The following is a 17601-nucleotide window of genomic DNA, read 5'->3' on the forward strand; positions in this document are numbered from 1 at the left end:
TTTATTCTTGATTTGAAGATGACAGGATAAAGTGATTTTGCCTGACAAAATGCAAAATTCGAAAGAAACAAGAAACAAAGATTGTTTATTTTCTGACCCATAGACAGGAAAGTCTAATATTATTAAATTATACATAAACTTAGTACAGGTTGAGCTTGGGACTGTAAATGTTTTAGGTTTTTTTTAATTTTTTCAGATTTTGGAATACTTGTATTCGCATATATGAACATAATGAGATATCTTAGAATTATGACCCAAGAGTAAAACTAATATTCATGTATGTTTCATATATACCCTGTTTCCCCCAAAATAAGACTGTGTCTTATATTAATTTTTGCTGCCAAAGATGTGCTAGGTCTTATTTTCAGGTCACATCTTATTTTTCCATGAAGAAGAATTGACATTTATTGTTCAACAAAAAATTGAACATTTATTATATACTGTACAGAACTTGTCAGTATATAACAAATATATTGGCCCTCACACACAAGGTCACAAAAAAGGGCTGTAAAGTACCTGGCTCCCACACATTGTCTGGAGACCACTTCTACAACAGGGATGGTATTGCAGCTTCCAGCCACCAGGGGGAGCATGCTTCCAAACAAAAACTTTGCTAGGTCTTACTTTTGGGGGAGGTCTTATATTTAGCAATTCAGCAAAACCTCTACTAGGTCTTATTTTCAGGGGTTGTCTTTTTTTCAGGGAAACGGGGCGCCTCATACACATAGCACATAAGTAATGTTATGTGTAATATTTTAAATAATGAGCATTAAACAAAATTTGCACCCATTGAAACATCAGAAAGCAACGCTGTCATGAGCTCAGCCACCCATTTGGCTGCCAGACATACAAATTCAGATAAGCAAATAGTTTCTATTTTTATCTGAACTGTTTCTTCAATGGTTTACAATGAAAGGTAAAAAAAAAAATCCAAAGAAGGAAAAGTAAAACTTCAAAAATGTGCATTAGATAGCAAATGTTTTAACTCTTCTCTTAGTTCCAAAAAAAGACAAATAGCTGATGGTACTCTGAGGTCAGCCTGCTGTATTTCCCAGATTTAGATGTAAAATACGTTTCTGATATAGCACTTCAGCAAATTACCATTCAGAACCTCTTACCCAAGTCATGCTTAATGTGCTGTCAAATACACTTTCGGGGTCATGATAGTGGAGTTGCAAGAAAGAGTGGAAGTTTACTGGCTACGGCATGTATTTCCATGTAAGTGCAAGGATGTGCTGTGTTATTTCTGGTGTATTGGTCCTGGCAGTGCTTTTAAAGAAAATTGTATTCCCATGAGCTATCTCAGAGTACGGCCACAATAGTATAGCACAGGCTCTGAGTGTCAAAGGTTCAGTCTGCAGCGTTTTCAGTTAAATGGATCAGGTAGCAGGTGATCACATAAAACCCTGCTTGATACCTTGGAAACCCAATGCAGGAGTAGATGAATAAATAGTGTGACCTGGAGCAAGGCAATTTCCTGTCTTATCCGGGCAGACTGGCAGCTTCTCTTCACTTAACTACAGTCCCAGGTATTCCCATTCTTGCAGAAAAATCAAGAAGGAAATGGGAGCATAGAAGAGAATAAAAGCAGCAATTGCCATCAACTAAAGTAGGCCTTTAAACAGAGGCTGAATGACCATTTGTCGGGGGTGCTTTGAATGCAATTTTCCTGCTTCTTGGCAGGGTTTGGATTGGATGGCCCATGAGGTCTCTTCCAATTCTATGATTCTATGATTCTAGACCTACCTAATCATTATCCGGACCCCCAGTAATGCAATGAGTTAAACACTTGTGCCGGCACGACTGCTGACAGAAAGATTAGCAGTTCATAACCATGAAGTGAGGTGAGCTCCTGTCTGTCAGCTCCAGCTTCCCATGTGGAGATATGACAGAAGCCTCCCACAGGATGGTAAAACACCCAGGTGTTCCCCTGTCCAACGTTCTTGCAGACAGCCAATTCTCTCACACCAGGAGCGACTTGCAGTTTCTCAAGTCGCTCCTGACACACACAAAAAACCCAACATTGATGATAAAAGCAATGCTTATATAAATCCCATAGTTTTATTGTGTTTGCTCTAGGTAGAAGTAGCTTGTATAAAATTCATATAATTTGAATCTGATGTAAATCATTGGACCCTTAAATGTTTATACAGATTGCAGTGAGAGAAAGAGAAACTCACATTAATATACACACATACCTATGCATATACAAGAATGAGTAAAAAATTATCAGCACTCTGGTTATATTAAAACTTCTCTTATTTATTTATTTATTTATTTATTTATGTACTTATTGCGGTATTTATATACCGCCTTTCTCAACCCCGAAGAGGACTTAGGGTGGTTCACAGTGGCCGCATTGTCTTATCAGCTCTTTCCATATTATGTCAGTTTATTTGTGATTGCAGTAAAAGAAGAAATCCCCCCCCCCCCCCCAGTGTATAGGAAATAAAGGAGCAAAGGGTTCAACAATCAAAAATACTCATTACAATGAGATGCGCACCGAAGAGCTGACAAAATTGGGACAAAACGCAGTAGGCTGCTCTCCAAGGACATTGTGTTCATAGAATCATAGAACAATAAAGTTGGAAGAGACCACGTGGGCCATCTAGTCCAACACCATGCTGCCATGCAGGAGAAATGCAATCAAAGCACCCCTGACAGATGGCCATCCAGCCTCTGTTTAAAAGCGTGCAAGGAAGGAGCTTCCACCACATTCCAAAGCAGAGAGTTTCACTACTTAACAGCTTTTACATTCGGAAAGTTCTTCCAAATATTCAGGCGGAATCTCCTTTCCTGTAATTTGAATTGCTCCATGTCAGTGATTCCCAAAGTGGGCGTTACCGCCCCCTGGTGGGCGCTGCAGCGATCGGGGGGGGGGGGGCAGGGGTAATGGCCACAGCTGCATTTGGGGGCGATGAAATCATAAAAGAAAGAAGAGAAGATTTATAAAAATAAATTTCCAAGTGGTATGCCAAATAAGTTTGGGAACCACTGCTCCATGTCCTAGTTTCCAGGGCAGCAGAAAACCCCTGTTTGATCTTCTGAAAGAAACCCTACGAAGAGAAAAGGTTCATGTCTGATGAAGAGATGAAGAAAGTGGTGCATTTGTGGCTTGCAGCTCAACTTAAAACATTGCTTTTAGTAAGGAAATACAAAAACTTGTTGACAAATGGACAAAGTGTATTGGAAAGCAAGGAGATTATGTCAGAAAGTGATATATTGATTAAAATAAATTCTATAGCCAGAATGCGGAAATTTTTTGATTCACCATTATATATACATGTATGTGTATGTGTGCATGCCTAGCCATAGTTCAATTTTTTTCCTGCCACTTAGGTTCCTGAGGTCAGAAAAGACCATGGAGCAAAATCAGCAAAGCCCTGTAGAGGGGAAGTAACACATACTTGGAGCTCACCTGCTGATCTCTATAATACAGAGATTCATATGACAAGATGATCTAGTCATAGAGAAGTGAGAGTTCTTCCAAAATGCTAAACTGGTATTTTGTTTTGTTTGTTTTTTTAGGAAGACGCTAGCACCTCCCCTTCACCTGTTTCACGAGGCCCTGTTCAGCAACAGAATTCTTCAGGTATTCCGCCCTTCTAACCTTTCCTCCCAGAACAGTCAGTGCAGTGATGGGATCCTGGCTCCCTCTCCTGGTTCTGAACCAACTTTGTTGCAGATTTGCTTATTCATAGGTTTGATTAATATGTTCTTCCTTGGAATCTCTTGGGGCCCTTCCACACATACCAGAATATCAAGGCAGAAAATCCCATATAATCTGAGTGTGGACTCAGATAACCCAGTTCAAAGCAGATATTGTGGGATTTTCTGCCTTGATATTCTGGGATATAGAGTTGTGTGGAAGGGCCCTTGGTCTGTGGCACAGCTGGCTGGGAGTCAGCTGCATTAAGATCACTACTGACCAAAAGGTTATGAGTTTGAAGCCAGCCCGGGTTGGAGTGAGTGTCTGACCAATTTGTGTAGCTTGCTGTTGACCTTTGCACCCCGAAATAGTTGCATCTGTCAAGTAGGAAATTTAGGTACCGCATATGCGGGGAGGCTACTTTAACTAATTTACGATGCCATAAAAATCTCCAGCAAGCCTGCAAAGAATGAGGAAGTACTTCATCAGGGTCACAAATGAAAAGTTAGAATTTTAAATTGCATCTGTATCTGTCTATATATATTGTGTGTCTATGGCATTGAATGTTTGCCATGTATATGTATATTGTAATCCGCCCTGAGTTCCCTGTGAGGTGAGAAGGGCAGAATATAAATACTGTAAATAAATAAATAAATAAATAGTATGACTCTGTAGTCATATTCTACCAGAGGACCTAGAGATTCTTATAGAGGTCTTTTCTCAGGTTCAAAACATAGTGGGAGGTTTGTTTGCAGTTCTTCCACTTTCGTGGAAGTCCTGCACCCTATAAAAATGGAGCATCCAGATTCTCTAGGAATCTCTGGGTCCTCCTTCATGATCAAGCAAAGAGATTTGTAGTATTTCTTTCTTTTTTCTTTTTAAACAGATGCTGGCAAGAAGCTTTGGGAGCGAAGCAACTCTGTGGAAAAGCCTGTCGCTTCCTTACTGTCAAGGTGAGCTGCAGAGCATCCTTTACAGGTCACCTGCACGTTTTGAACTCAATGCATGATGCTTCCATTTGTGTTCATTTCATATGCTTTTTCATTTCATTGCCATAGAAACTCATCAGTGGACAGAAGTTCTGAACCTAAGAGCCCCATTCAATACCAACCATCCACTAGGTACCAAAAAATCCCCTGCTCTGACTCCTCTGTTGTCTCTTGGCTTATCCCCTGCAAAGTTATATAATTCTTCCATCATCAGCTACCAACTACCTGTATATCTAGATTTTTTTTATCATGCCAGAAGCAACTTAAGAAACTGCAAGTTGCTTCTGGTGTGAGAGAATTGGCCGTCTGCAAGGATGTTGCCTAGGAGACCCCCGGATGTTTTATCATCCTGTGGGAGGGTTCTCTCATGTCCCCACATGAGCAGCTGCAGCTGACAGATGGGAGCTCACCTTGTCTTGCAGATTCGAACCGCTGACCTTCAGGTCAGCAGTTCAGCTGGCACAAGGGTTTAACCCATTGCATCACAGTGACTCGTTTGTAAATCTAGATCAAGCATGGCCAAACTTCGGCCCTCCAGGTGCTTTGGACTTCAATTCCTAGGACCAAAGTTTGCCCATACCTGATCTAGATGCAACTTGCTACCATTTTCACTTCCTGTTATTCGGCAAATGCTGGTCTCAGTTTGAGTCACTCAAGAAAACATGATTTTTTTTCTTGTTCCATAAAAGCATAAAAAGCTGCAGGTGGCTCTGAAAAAGACATCAAAGAGCCAAACTGCACATTACGCTAAATTCATAATTTGGGGCTGCATTATGCTTTTTTAAATAAACGTGATCCTGTTAAGTAATTACAAGATTTTTTTAAATGGACTCATAACCACTAAGGATTCACACTGACAACTATTAACAACCAAACAGAATCCTAAAAACCTCTTTCAACCTGGCAGCACTCGAGTCAGAAGGTTCCAGAGTGAAAAATTAAATTGCTGGTTATGAATTTCCCTATATCATAGAAGCATTCTTCAAAATGCTACATCAAAAACACAAATTAGAAGCTAATTTCTATTATCAATATCTGCAAATACTCTTACAGAGCCCCCAGTGGCACAGTGGGTTAAACCACTGAGCTGCTAAACTTGCTAACCAAAAGGTCACAGGTTCGAATCCGGGGAGCAGCGTGAGCTCCTGCTGTTAGCCCCAGCTTCTGCCAACGTAGCAGTTTGAAAATGTGCAAATGTGAGTAGATTAATAGGTACAACTCTGGCAGGAAGGAAACAGCGCTCCTTCCAGTCATGCCGGCCACATGACCTTAGAGGTGTCTATAGACAATGGAGGCACATTAGCTTGAAATAGAGATGAGCACCACTCCCCAGAGTTGGATACAACTGGACTTAATCTCAGGGGAAAAACTTTACCTTTACCTACTCTTATGGTTAATACACATTTTGCTGGCATATTTATTTATTTATTTACCGCTTTTTTCACCCCGGGGGGGGGGACTCAAAGCGGTTCACAACATAATCAGTGGCAAAATTCAATGCCTCACATGTATAAAAATACCACATATCAAATCAACAGCATATGAAAATAGATTAAAACCATTAAAACTATAAAACAAGAATCGCAGACACAATGTAAATGTGTGGTGCAACACAGTCACAGTGTGGTGCAACACAGTCACAGATCACTTTATCACACAAAGATATGTTCAATGTGCTGCCCATACAATGGCCATGTATGTGAGGGGAAGTCATAGGGAAGAGGGAGCAGGCTTGTTTTCTGCTGCCCTGGAGACTAGGACACGGAACAACGGCTTCAAACTACAGGAAAGGAGATTCCACCTGAACATTAGAAAGAACTTCCTGACTGTGAGAGCTGTTCAGCAGTGGAACTCTCTGCCCCAGTGGAGGCTCCTTCTTTGGAGGCTTTTAAACAGAGGCTGGATGGCCATCCGTTGGGGGTGCTTTGAAAGCAATTTTCCTGCTTCTTGGCAGGGGGTTGGAGTGGATGACCCATGAGGTCTCTTCCAACTCAGTGAGTCTATGATTCTATGGTTCTACTCCTCGGAAGGGTAATTCACTCCTGAAAGACTTATTGTCAAGGGGAAAGGGTGTCTCCACTGAAGCTTTATCACCAAGCCTTGTTTCCAAGATAAGCCATTTTTTTTCAAAATCCAATTATCACAGGAACAGAAAGTGATGTGAAATCTTCCGAACATGGACACAGACAGCAAAACAAAAACTATAGGGGTGTTAACCTTCCCTATGCTATTAAGTGCTAACACACACACATACACAAACACATGGCTGGAGTTACACTTAGAAAATGTATCTGTTCTGACTTCCAAACAAATTTAGCTTAAGAACATACCTATCTTGTCCGTAACTTGGGGAATGCCTCTACTGCAAAACATGAAAGTAGTGAAATTGCTGCTGTTATGCATCTTCAGTTCATAACATCTCTCTTATCGGGTTTTCTTGACAAGGTTTCTTCAGAGGAAGATTTCCATTTCCTTCCTCTACATCTGAGAGTGTCACCAGCCCAAGATTACACTGCGGGTTTCCATGGGGCTCCAGAGTCCTAATCCAACATTCAAACTAATATATCACACTGTGAAATTATGAGGTGGAATCTCACATTCAAGTTTCATCTCTCATGTTTGAATGTTTCTTGGCAGGGGGTTGGACTGGATGACTCACGGGATCTCTTCCAGCTCTGTCTATATAAATAAAAATGTAATGTTCGTTTGTGGGATTAACATAATTCAAAAACCACAGGACAAATTGACACCAAATTTGGCCACAATCTACTTATCAGGCCAATGAGTGACCATCACTCATAAAAACACCGAAAAACACAGCAGAAGAGACTTAAAAAGCCAAAAAAAATTGCATTACAACGCATGCGCAAAACCACATATATATAAGTATACACAAATATATACACACAAAACACACATGCACAGACTGGACCACAGCAACGCATGGCAGGGGACAGCTAGGTATAAATAAAAATGTAATGTTCGTTCGTGGGATTAGCATAATTCAAAAATCACTGGACGAATTGACACCAAATTTGGACAGAATACATGTATCAGGCCAACAAGTGACCATAACTCATAAAAACACTGAAAAACACACCAGAAGAGACTTAAAAGCAAAAAAAAAATACATTACAATACATTCACAAACACACACACATATGCAAACACACACATATACGCATATATACAAAATATGCACACACATACACACACACAAAGCACATATACACAGACTGGGCCACAGCAATGCGTGGCAGGGGACGGCTAGTGATTCTATATAATCTCATCCAAAACAAAGAGAGCAGACGGTTTGGTCCTTCTTGCACCTTACTGCACTGCCCAGTATCAACCACATGAGGTCCCCCTGGATCTGTTATCAGAATGAACAGCAACCAAAATGCTTGGATGAGAGAAGCAAACTTTTTGGACTAGACATTGGTTACTTTTTGTTGGGACATATGGGTGAAACACCAATTGCATTATTAGCGGGGAAAGTGTAGCATACGTGGGAGGATAATAAGTTTTGAAAATATCCCTAGCAGACAACCTAGCCCAGAACCTCTGCAAAAATTAGGGTAAAGATTTTTCCCCTGACATTAAGTCCAGACTCTGGGGGTTGTTGCTCATCTCCATTTCTAAGCCGAAGAACTGGCGTTGTCCATAGACACCTCCAAGGTCATGTGGCTGGCATGACTGCATAGAGCACCGTTACCTTCCCGCCAGAGCAGTACCTATTGATCTACTCACATTTACATGTTTTCAAACTGCTAGGTTGACAGAAGCTGGGGCTGACAGCAGACGCTCACGCCTCTCCCCAGATTTGAACCTGCAACCTTTCAGTCTGCAAGTTCAGCATCTCCACACTTTAACCCACTGTGCCTGCAAAAATAGAGCATAGTAAATAATTAACAGTAGCAAATAGCTCGACAATGATGTAGTCATGGAAATTATCTAGATTAGCATTGCACATTAAAAATCCTTACGTACACTGATGTGTTATTGACTTGGTCCTCCCCGCTTCGCAGTGTGTTTTCATGCTTTTAATGATGGAAGGCGGAAAGGGTGTAATGCAGTTTGCTCAGGAAGTCTTTCCTGCAAGAGGGAAGCAAGGCAGAGTCGGAAGCAATTAAGGGTTCATGTGCTGTGTGTTGGGCTTCTGCTTGCTTTCATGCTCCACTTTGCTCATAAGAAATTGCTTGCTCAGTACCTTAATAAACAAGACCAGTGGCTTTCCAAAACAACGGGAATACCTGCCTTTATTTCCTTTTGTTTCTCTCTTTCTCAAGAATGAAGCCGGCAAGCAGCAGCAATGATGTGGCAATGGACACCTTAGATTTTGATCGCATGAAACAAGTGAGTTCCTAGTATATTCCTCCATCAGTCCAGATGACCGAGACTTTTATTCATTGTTTGTCCATTTGGATGGCATGATACGAAAATGCACGAAATGCAAAGTGCCCGGGCCTAGGGGTGCAGGCCTTGGGCCTTGCAGGGCCAGCAGCCGAGCACCGAGTACCCCCCATAATGGGTCAAAACAAAACGGATCTTTCAGCCCCCAAAACAGAAAAATAAATATCTGACCTCCAGATTTTGAGAGGCTCAGACAAAACAAATTGAGGCACCCAGTGAAAGCTGGGACACAAAATGGATCAAGGTAAGTCCCAAATGCACATGACTAGTATCTATCCATTGTTTAATTTAGGGGTTTTTTTTCCTTCCTAGGAAATATTGGAGGAAGTTGTAAAAGAGTTACACAAAGTAAAAGAAGAGATAATTGATGGTAAGTAGGAAAATGGAACTTTTGTGCTGGTCTTTTCTAAAAATAAAGTAAACAAGGAGAGGGGGATTTTTTTTCTTGTTAGTGAGTTATCAATTTAATCAGTGTATTCCATAGCTGCCAACCTAGATGTATGTGGGAATAAAAGAAAAGGAAGCTGGGTATATTTACATAATGTCAGTTGTATATCAAAATAGCTTTCATAGCCTCCCACTGACAATTGCAGGCTGATGAGAACAAAGCTAGGAAGAATACATTTTGGGATTGCATCTTCCCAGTTTGAGAGCCAGAATAGTGCAGTGGTTTGAGCATCGGACGGCAACTCTGGAAACCAGGCTTTCAAATCTCCACTTAGCCATGAAAACCAACTGGGTGACTTTGGACAGGTCACACACTCTCAGCCTCAGGTAAAGGCAAAAGTCCTTCTCAAAAAATCACACCATGGAAACTCTGTGACGGGTTCAGTTTGGGGTCTCCATAAGTGTGAAATAACATGAAGGTATAAATTAAGATGGCCCCACTTGTGGCACAGCGGGTTAACATGCTGAGCTACTGAACTTGCTGACCAAAAGGTCGGTGGTTTGAATCCAGGGAGTGGGGTGAGCTCCCGTTGTTAGGCCGATCTTCCAACCTAGCTGTTTGAAAGCATGTAAATGTGAGTAGATCAATAGGTACTGTCTGGCAGGAAGGTAACAGCGCCCCATGCAGTCATGCTAGCCACATGACCTTGGAGGTGACTACGGCTTTTCGGCTTCAAAATGGAGATGAGCACCACCCCCTAGAGTTGGACACAAGTAGACTTAGTGTCAAGGAGAAACCTTTACTTTACCTTTATACAATAACAACAATTCCCAAGACTCAGGATTTGGGGAGTTGTGACTCAAAAATAATGAAAAAGACTCTTAAGTTCTGAGTATAAGTACAGAGATTTCTGTGTGAATACGAGCCCAGCACCCACAAAGAATTGCTATTACCAAACTACCCAACTGAGCAGGATGAACTGATATGAGGGACTGGTGATTTCGTCCTTAATATCCCGTTATTTTGCCCATTGACTACTATTGTTTTTTTCTTTCCTGGAAATACTTCAGACCATTAAGCAATGGCTTATGGATTGGCACTATTGCAAGGACCACCACTTTGAACACACTAAATTGGTATTAATTATTCCTAGAGAGTCTGGAAAATAAACGCTTAAAATAGCCTTGTTTTGAACCTCATATTAAAGCCAGTGTTGCGTAACGCACTGCTAATCAAAGTGTGACCTGTAGACCATCACCAGTCCAGAAACCATTGTCTGCTGGTCTGCAGCGAGTTTCCAAGAAATAAAGAGTTGTAGCCATTGCACTAAGATACGAGGGTTGAATGAAAAGTAATGCCTCCACCTTCGTAACTCCTCAACAGATGGCAGTACTGGTATGCGGCAGGTACTGGCTTGTTCAGTAGATTCTCCTCTACAGTTCCATTTTGGCAGGAAGCCTTAGCATTGAACTGTTGCGTTGTTAAAGTACGAAGTATGGAACCCTGCACAGACGGTTGTTCAATGTGACATAAGCAACGTGCAGTCATTGAATTCTTGACAGCAGAAGGTGTCACCCCAAAGGAGATTCATCAGAGAATGCAAGCTGTTAATGGTGATTGTGTTGATGTGAATACTGTGCGTTGTTGGGTGAGGTAAGTTTAAAGATGTTGAGGTGTGAACATCTGACTTGCGTGACAAACAAAGAGTTGGATGTCCTGTGACAGCAACCACTGAGTTTCACAAGGAAAAATTGACAGATTGATTCAGGATGATCATCGTATCACTCAGAGAGAAATTTCAAGCATAGTAGCCATTTCACAAGAATGTGTGGGTCACATTATTGTTTTGCTTGGCTATCGGAAGATCTGTGCACCATGGGTACCCAGGATGCTGATGCCTGAAATGAAAGCGCACAGATTTGAAATTTCAGAGACTGGATCTCACCACCGTACGACATCCTCCATACAGTCCAGATTTAGCACCATCTGACTTCCATCTGTTCCTGATAATGAAATAAGATCTGCTGGGACATCATTATGCTTCTGATGAAGACGCTGAGAGAACTGTGGAACGCTGGTTAGAGAAACAGAGTTTCGACTTCTTCTGTGATGGCTTCAGAAAACTTGTTCATCGTTGGTTAGAAATGTATCCAATTGTCTGGTGATTATGTTGAAAAGTGAATAGTGGTAGTTAAAGAGCACATTCTAAGGATTATTTCTGTGTTTTATTTATTAAAATATTCCCATCCAAACCCAAGTAGCAAAGGTGGAGGCATTACTTTTCATTCAACCCTCGTATTTTGCATGTTGGGAGATAAACATGTCATACCACATTGCTTATGCATGACACAAAGACAATAAAGACTCGTGTTTGATGAAAATCAGGTTTTCCCCACCTTTGTTTGCATTTGCTCTCGCTCCACCTCTAACTGTGCGTTAAACACACAGTCTTGCCTTAGTGCCAATAGCTGCTTCATTGAGGGAGAGCAGGGAAAACCCTGACACTTTTCATGACATTGAATGAAAGGATTACCCTTGGACTTCTTGACTAAATTGAGGCTGAGCAGTACAGTGCTTAAAGGGAAAACAAAGGCCTGCCATATGACCTAAACTCATTGAAGCCAAGAAATTGTGGGGGAAGCGTAATGCTGCATTTCCTTACTGTTATGGGATCAATTTCCATGACACTTCCCCACTGTCCAGCTTCCTCCCCAACTTCTTCTATGAGAGGTTGGTGTACATCCAACTCTTCTGGGCTCCATTTCTCTGTGCTGCCAGCATGAAGCCCAATGGAGCCCCACCAGAAGTAGACCTGCATCATCTGATGGTTTCCAGGGGACTCTGTGTCAGCGGCATGTTGACAACACAGAGAAGCGTAGAGAAGACACTTCTTAACCTCAATGTGATGAGGTCCATAGTAACATCTCCTTGGAGAAGTGGGGGGAGGAGGGAGTGGTAAAGAAACTGTTTATATCTAGTTCTCTTCATAAGAAATGGCCCTACAGAATTCGCAAGGGATAGCAAGATGAAAAGCCAAGAAAAACACAACTACAAAATCACAGAGCTAATCTGCAGATGGAGAAAGGGGGTGGAGAGGTTCCTACAAAACTCTTACTGGAGTGTAAGGGAACAAATGTGCTGCCTACACTAGAATTTCACCTGTTGAACTGCTGATCTGTGCAGTGGGTTAAACTGCTGAGCTGCTGAACTTGCTGACCAAAAGATTGGTGGTTCGAATATGGGGAGCAGGGTGAGCTCCCACTGTTAGGCCCAGCTTCTGCCAATCTAGCAGTTTGAAAACATGCAAATCTGAGTAGATCAATAGGTACCATTTCTGTGGGAAGGTAATGGCTCTCCATGCAGTCATGCTGGCCATATGACCTTGGAGGTGTCTATGGACAATGCCAGCTCTTCAGCTTAGAAATAGAGATGAACACCACGCCTCAGAGTCAAACATGAATAGACTTAATGTCAGGGTAAATCTTTACCTTTACCTAAGGCTTTTTTCTGGAAACCACAGTCTGTGGTTTTTTTAATCCATTGGGCAACTGTCATGTCCAATGGGCTGCTCTGGCCATTGACTTGAGTGCTGATGATGTGTTCGTTTTGAATAGGGCACAAAGGGCTGGCTAAATTTCCTTGCAATCCATCAACATTCAAGGAGCCACACATTCCCCAGCAGTGATATAATGAATCTGGGGTAGAACTCATGTCCTAAATATCGTATATACACAACACATCCTTGTGTTGTTTCTTCAGTAATTACTAGCATCCTGTTCATGATTTGTGATGTCGTAAGTCAGGTATGTAGCACATTTATAGCTGTTGTACCATGGCAATGATCAAAGGTGCCTCTAGGGCCTACCTTTTAGGCAGCAAAGGCCCCTCTCATCACCCTCAAAAGTGTTTCTAAAGTTCTGGAGAGTACAACAGAATGTGAAGGTGCTTCTAGCCCTTCTCCAATAGAGCCAGCTGGAGGTATCATGCAAATATGGGCAATCTTCAGCCCTCCAGGTGTTTTGGACTTCAGCTCCCACAATTCCTGACAGCTGGGATTTCTGGGAGTTGAAGTCCAAATCATCTAGAGATCTGGTTTGCCCATGCTTGCATCATCACATACTGCCCACTGTCCAGCGCCTTATTCAGTGGGGTGCGATCCTGAAAAGGTCTATTTCATAGGCAGCTTCAGGAAATGTAGCTACAACGTCTTCGTAGATGGCTGATTCAACATTATAGCCACATCTCCTGATACATGATCTCAGCCTGGGATTTCAGCCAATCCCAAAATTGTTGTGTGCTCACTATGTTAGGTGTGAAGTTGTGACCGCTTTGAGCCTCCCTGTGGAGAGAAAAAGCGAGGTATAAATAAACATAAACATAATCATCATCATCATCATCCGCCAATACATCACATAGTCCTAGACACTTTGAAAGTGTCCAGCATGTGATCCAATACAAAAGCCAGCATAGTGATCTTGTTTATTGTGTGCTAATCTTGTTGTCTGTCAAATAATAATAATAATAATAATAATAATAATCCGCCAATACATCACATAATCCTAGACACTTGGAAAGTGTCCAGCATGTGATCCAATACAAAAGCCAGCATAGTGATCTTGTTTGTTGTATGCTAATCTTGTTGTGTATCTAATAATAATAATAATAATAATAATAATAATAATAATAATAGGCACTGGTTTGCATCTTGGGAGTCCTCCTGGACTTATCACTGAGTCTGGAACCTCAGGTTGCAGAGGTGGCTAGGGAGGCTTTCACACAATTAAAACTTGTGTGCCAGTTACGCCCATACCTTGGGAAGTCAGACTTGGTCACAGTGGTCCACTTTTCGTTACATCCAGAATAAACTACTGCAATGCACTCTACATGGGGTTGCCTTTGAAGACTGTTTGGAAGCTTCGAGAGACAGCTAGGTTAATAACTGGGGAGGCATACAGGGAGCACACAACTCCCATGTTACGTCAGCTCCACTGGCTGCCTGTTGGCACAATTCAAAGTACTGGCTTAGGCCTATAAAGCCCTAAAGGGACCTGGCCCAGTTTACCTGTCCGAACGCATATTCCTTTCCGAACCACGATGAGGACTAAGATCTTCTGGGGAGTCCCTGCTCTCAGTCTCACCACAGTCACAGACGCATTTGGCAGGGAGGAGAGACAGGGCCTTCTCAGTGATTGCCCCCAGCTATGGAACTCCCTTCCTGGCAAGATTAGATCAGCCCACCCACTCCTGTCCTCCTGGCTGTGGGACCAAGCCTTTGGGACAGTGTAATGATGCAATAATAGGGAACCTACTCTACTGACCAGAGCCAGCATGGTGTTTTGAAATGAATTTAAACAACTGATTTTAAAGTAGATATGACTGATTTTAATGTTTATGTATATTTATAGTTATTTTATGTCCTGGAATGGGCCATATATATATGTTCGGGGTGAGAAGGGCAGAATAGAAATGTTTCAAATAAATAAATAAACAAATAAATTCATTTAGCCTTAAGCACAAACATTTTTCATTGTTTCTCTCTCTCTCCCTAGCTATCAGGCAGGAGTTGAGTAGAATCAGCACAACATAATGACCATGGAATCATCCGGAAGTTGAAAAGGACAAGAGACAATTGGATCATTTCTAGGTGTACCAAGATCATGCAAGATGGTGAAAGAGGACACCTGGCCCTGTCTTTTGTTCTAAAATCCTTTTTATTAGCAGACTCAGCAGACTTTGAAGCTTGCTGCTGCCTTGGATTTGCTTCATTTAAAAAAAAACGAAAGAAAAGAAAAAAGTCTTAAAATCGTAAAAAAGAAAAATATTAAAATTTAAATATTCTGGATTTTTTAAATTTCATCTGACAATGCACATCAGATTTGGTCAGCCTTTTTTGTATTTTGTATTTGCTTATTTAAATGTATGACATTTTTCTTTTTAGTATATAGTAGGTAAAGAAACACGTGAACCATTCGCTTTTACTAGATGACTTCAAAGTAATTTTACTGGTAGTCTGCATTGTAAATGAAGACCTTTTGCCAACAGAATCTTATTTGTGGCATTACCAGTGGAAGCCGAAAGACGCCAGCTGTCAACCAGCAAGTCACTGGTCTCAGAGCTATCACAATATTAAAGCGGTACATCAGTGCATCACAGTATCTGTGTTCATATTGGTAATAAACTGTTCATTGTCCACAACGTGCATGGATTGGCTTTTCTTTCATCTTTCTGCAGCAGACTTGGACTCCACTGTGGAACCTTCTATTTATAATTTATATTCCTGAGATTACTAATTGGCAAATATTACACACGAAACTAAATAATGTCAGTCCCCAGGTTATGCTTGCAAAAACAAAGAATTGTTAAAAAAGATTTCACGCTCTACATCTCTGACAATGGTTGTCTTCCTCTTAGTTATTCCCAAATAAAATAGGCACATTCAATAAATCAGTGTTTGTCAACCTTCCTAATGCCGCAACCCCTTAATACAGTTCCTCATGTTGTGGTGACCCCCAACCACAAAATTATTTTGTTGCTACTTCATAGCTGTAATTTTGCTAGTGTTATGAATCGTAATGTAAATGTCTGATATGCAGGATGTATTTTCATTCACTGGACCAAATTTGGCACAAATACCTGATTTGCCCAAATTTGAGTACTGGTGGGGTTGGGGGGGGGGGGGGATTGATTTTGTAATTTGGGAGTTGTAGTTAATCTACAATCAAAGAGCTTTCCAAATTCCACCAACAATGGAATTGAACCAAACTTGGCACACAGAACTCCCATGACCAACAGAAAATACTGGAAGGGTTTGGTGGACATTGACCTTGAGTTTTGGAATTGTAGTTCACTTATGTGCAAAGAGCACTGTGACTCAAACAATGATAGATCTGGACCAAACTTGACACAAATACTCAATATACTCAAATGTGAACACTGGTGGAGTTTGGGGAACTATAAATCCCAGTTGTAGTTGCTGGGATTTATAGTTCACCTACAATCAAAAAGCATTCTGAACCCTCTCACACAGAACACCAGTGTCTTGAAGGAACTTGCTGGCCCAAGCCTCCCTCCACCGTTGGCGCTCTCCCTTGTCCGTACTTGTGCACCACGCTGTCAGGCACTCGCCCCTTCCCACTGGGAGCTCTTCCCTTGACTGAGAGGCTACCTGAGAGGCCAGCCAATCACAGTGGAAGAGGGCTTTTGGTTGAAGATTTGCCGTCTGTTTCAATAAGGAAGAGATCAGGTGGAGAGATCTTTAGCCTTCTTGGCCAAAGGGGTTGCTAAGACCATCAGAAATACATGTTTTCTGATGGTCTTTGGTGAGCCCTCTGAAACCCCCTCAAGGCACCCCCCCCCCCGGGGTCCCGACCCCCAGGTTGAGAAATGCTGCAAAAATGGTTGGATGGCGAGTCAACATGGAGACAAATTCCACTAATTCAGTAGGGTTTTCGAGTCCGAATTATCAACAGGATTAACAATAATATTCATGATTGAGATACTACTGCCTTGATCATAAGTGCCTCCAATTCACCTGAAACTCCAGAGAGTTTGGACCAATGCACTGGATTTTTCAGGATGATATATTGACTAACGTCTTGCATTCAAGCCAAGGTATGGCAGCTTCCACTTTATTATTGTTGTTATTATTATTAGTCTTTATACCCCGCTTTTTCTCTGTCAAAGGAGACTCATAACACTGCTCAAGTGGTGGGAGAGACTGGCTGCATTATCCTAAAGTGCCCCATTCAACTGTGCCACAGATTTTAATCACTTGTAGTTTATTGATTCCGTATTGGTGACTATGGTTGCATAGCTAGAAACATGATGGGTTGTTGATAGTTTTCAAGGCTATATGGCCATGCTCCAGAAGCATTCTCTCCTGAAGTTTCTCCTTCATCTATGGCAGACATCCTCAGAGGTTGTGAGGTCTAACGACACAGAAACATCAGGAGAGAATGCTTCTGGAACATGGCCATACAGCCTGAAAACTCACAACAGCCCAGTGAGTCTGGCCATGAAAGCCTTTGACAATACATAAAAACATGATGTAGGATCTTGGCTCCAATGTTTAGGCATCTATTGCATGCAGTCTTAACTTGGGAGTGTACACCCTTAAGCTCATTGAGGTTTTCTTCTATGTAAGGCATGCTTAATGTTTCTCC

General features: G+C 41.7%; 1 protein-coding gene across 9 annotated transcripts in view; it reads left to right on the top strand.

Moving 5' to 3' along the window:
* The window catches only part of EVL (Enah/Vasp-like), a 220716-nt gene extending 205082 nt beyond the window's left edge, over positions 1 to 15634 (top strand). For 7 of the 9 annotated variants that reach the window (XM_060755531.2, XM_060755513.2, XM_060755505.2 and 4 more), the window contains 6 exons: positions 3529 to 3592; positions 4536 to 4602; positions 4708 to 4770; positions 8928 to 8994; positions 9364 to 9421; positions 14989 to 15634. In XM_060755531.2, the coding sequence (XP_060611514.2) occupies positions 3529 to 3592; positions 4536 to 4602; positions 4708 to 4770; positions 8928 to 8994; positions 9364 to 9421; positions 14989 to 15026 (357 nt within the window). In that variant the 3' untranslated portion in view covers positions 15027 to 15634. The remainder of the gene's footprint in view (positions 1 to 3528; positions 3593 to 4535; positions 4603 to 4707; positions 4771 to 8927; positions 8995 to 9363; positions 9422 to 14988) is intronic. The other 2 variants (XM_060755549.2, XM_060755577.2) reach the window with 1 other exon arrangement.
* Positions 15635 to 17601: the final 1967 nt, after the last annotated feature.

This window comes from Anolis sagrei, chromosome 1 (assembly GCF_037176765.1).
Source record: "Anolis sagrei isolate rAnoSag1 chromosome 1, rAnoSag1.mat, whole genome shotgun sequence".
In the NCBI taxonomy this organism is placed as follows: Eukaryota; Metazoa; Chordata; class Lepidosauria; order Squamata; family Dactyloidae; genus Anolis; species Anolis sagrei.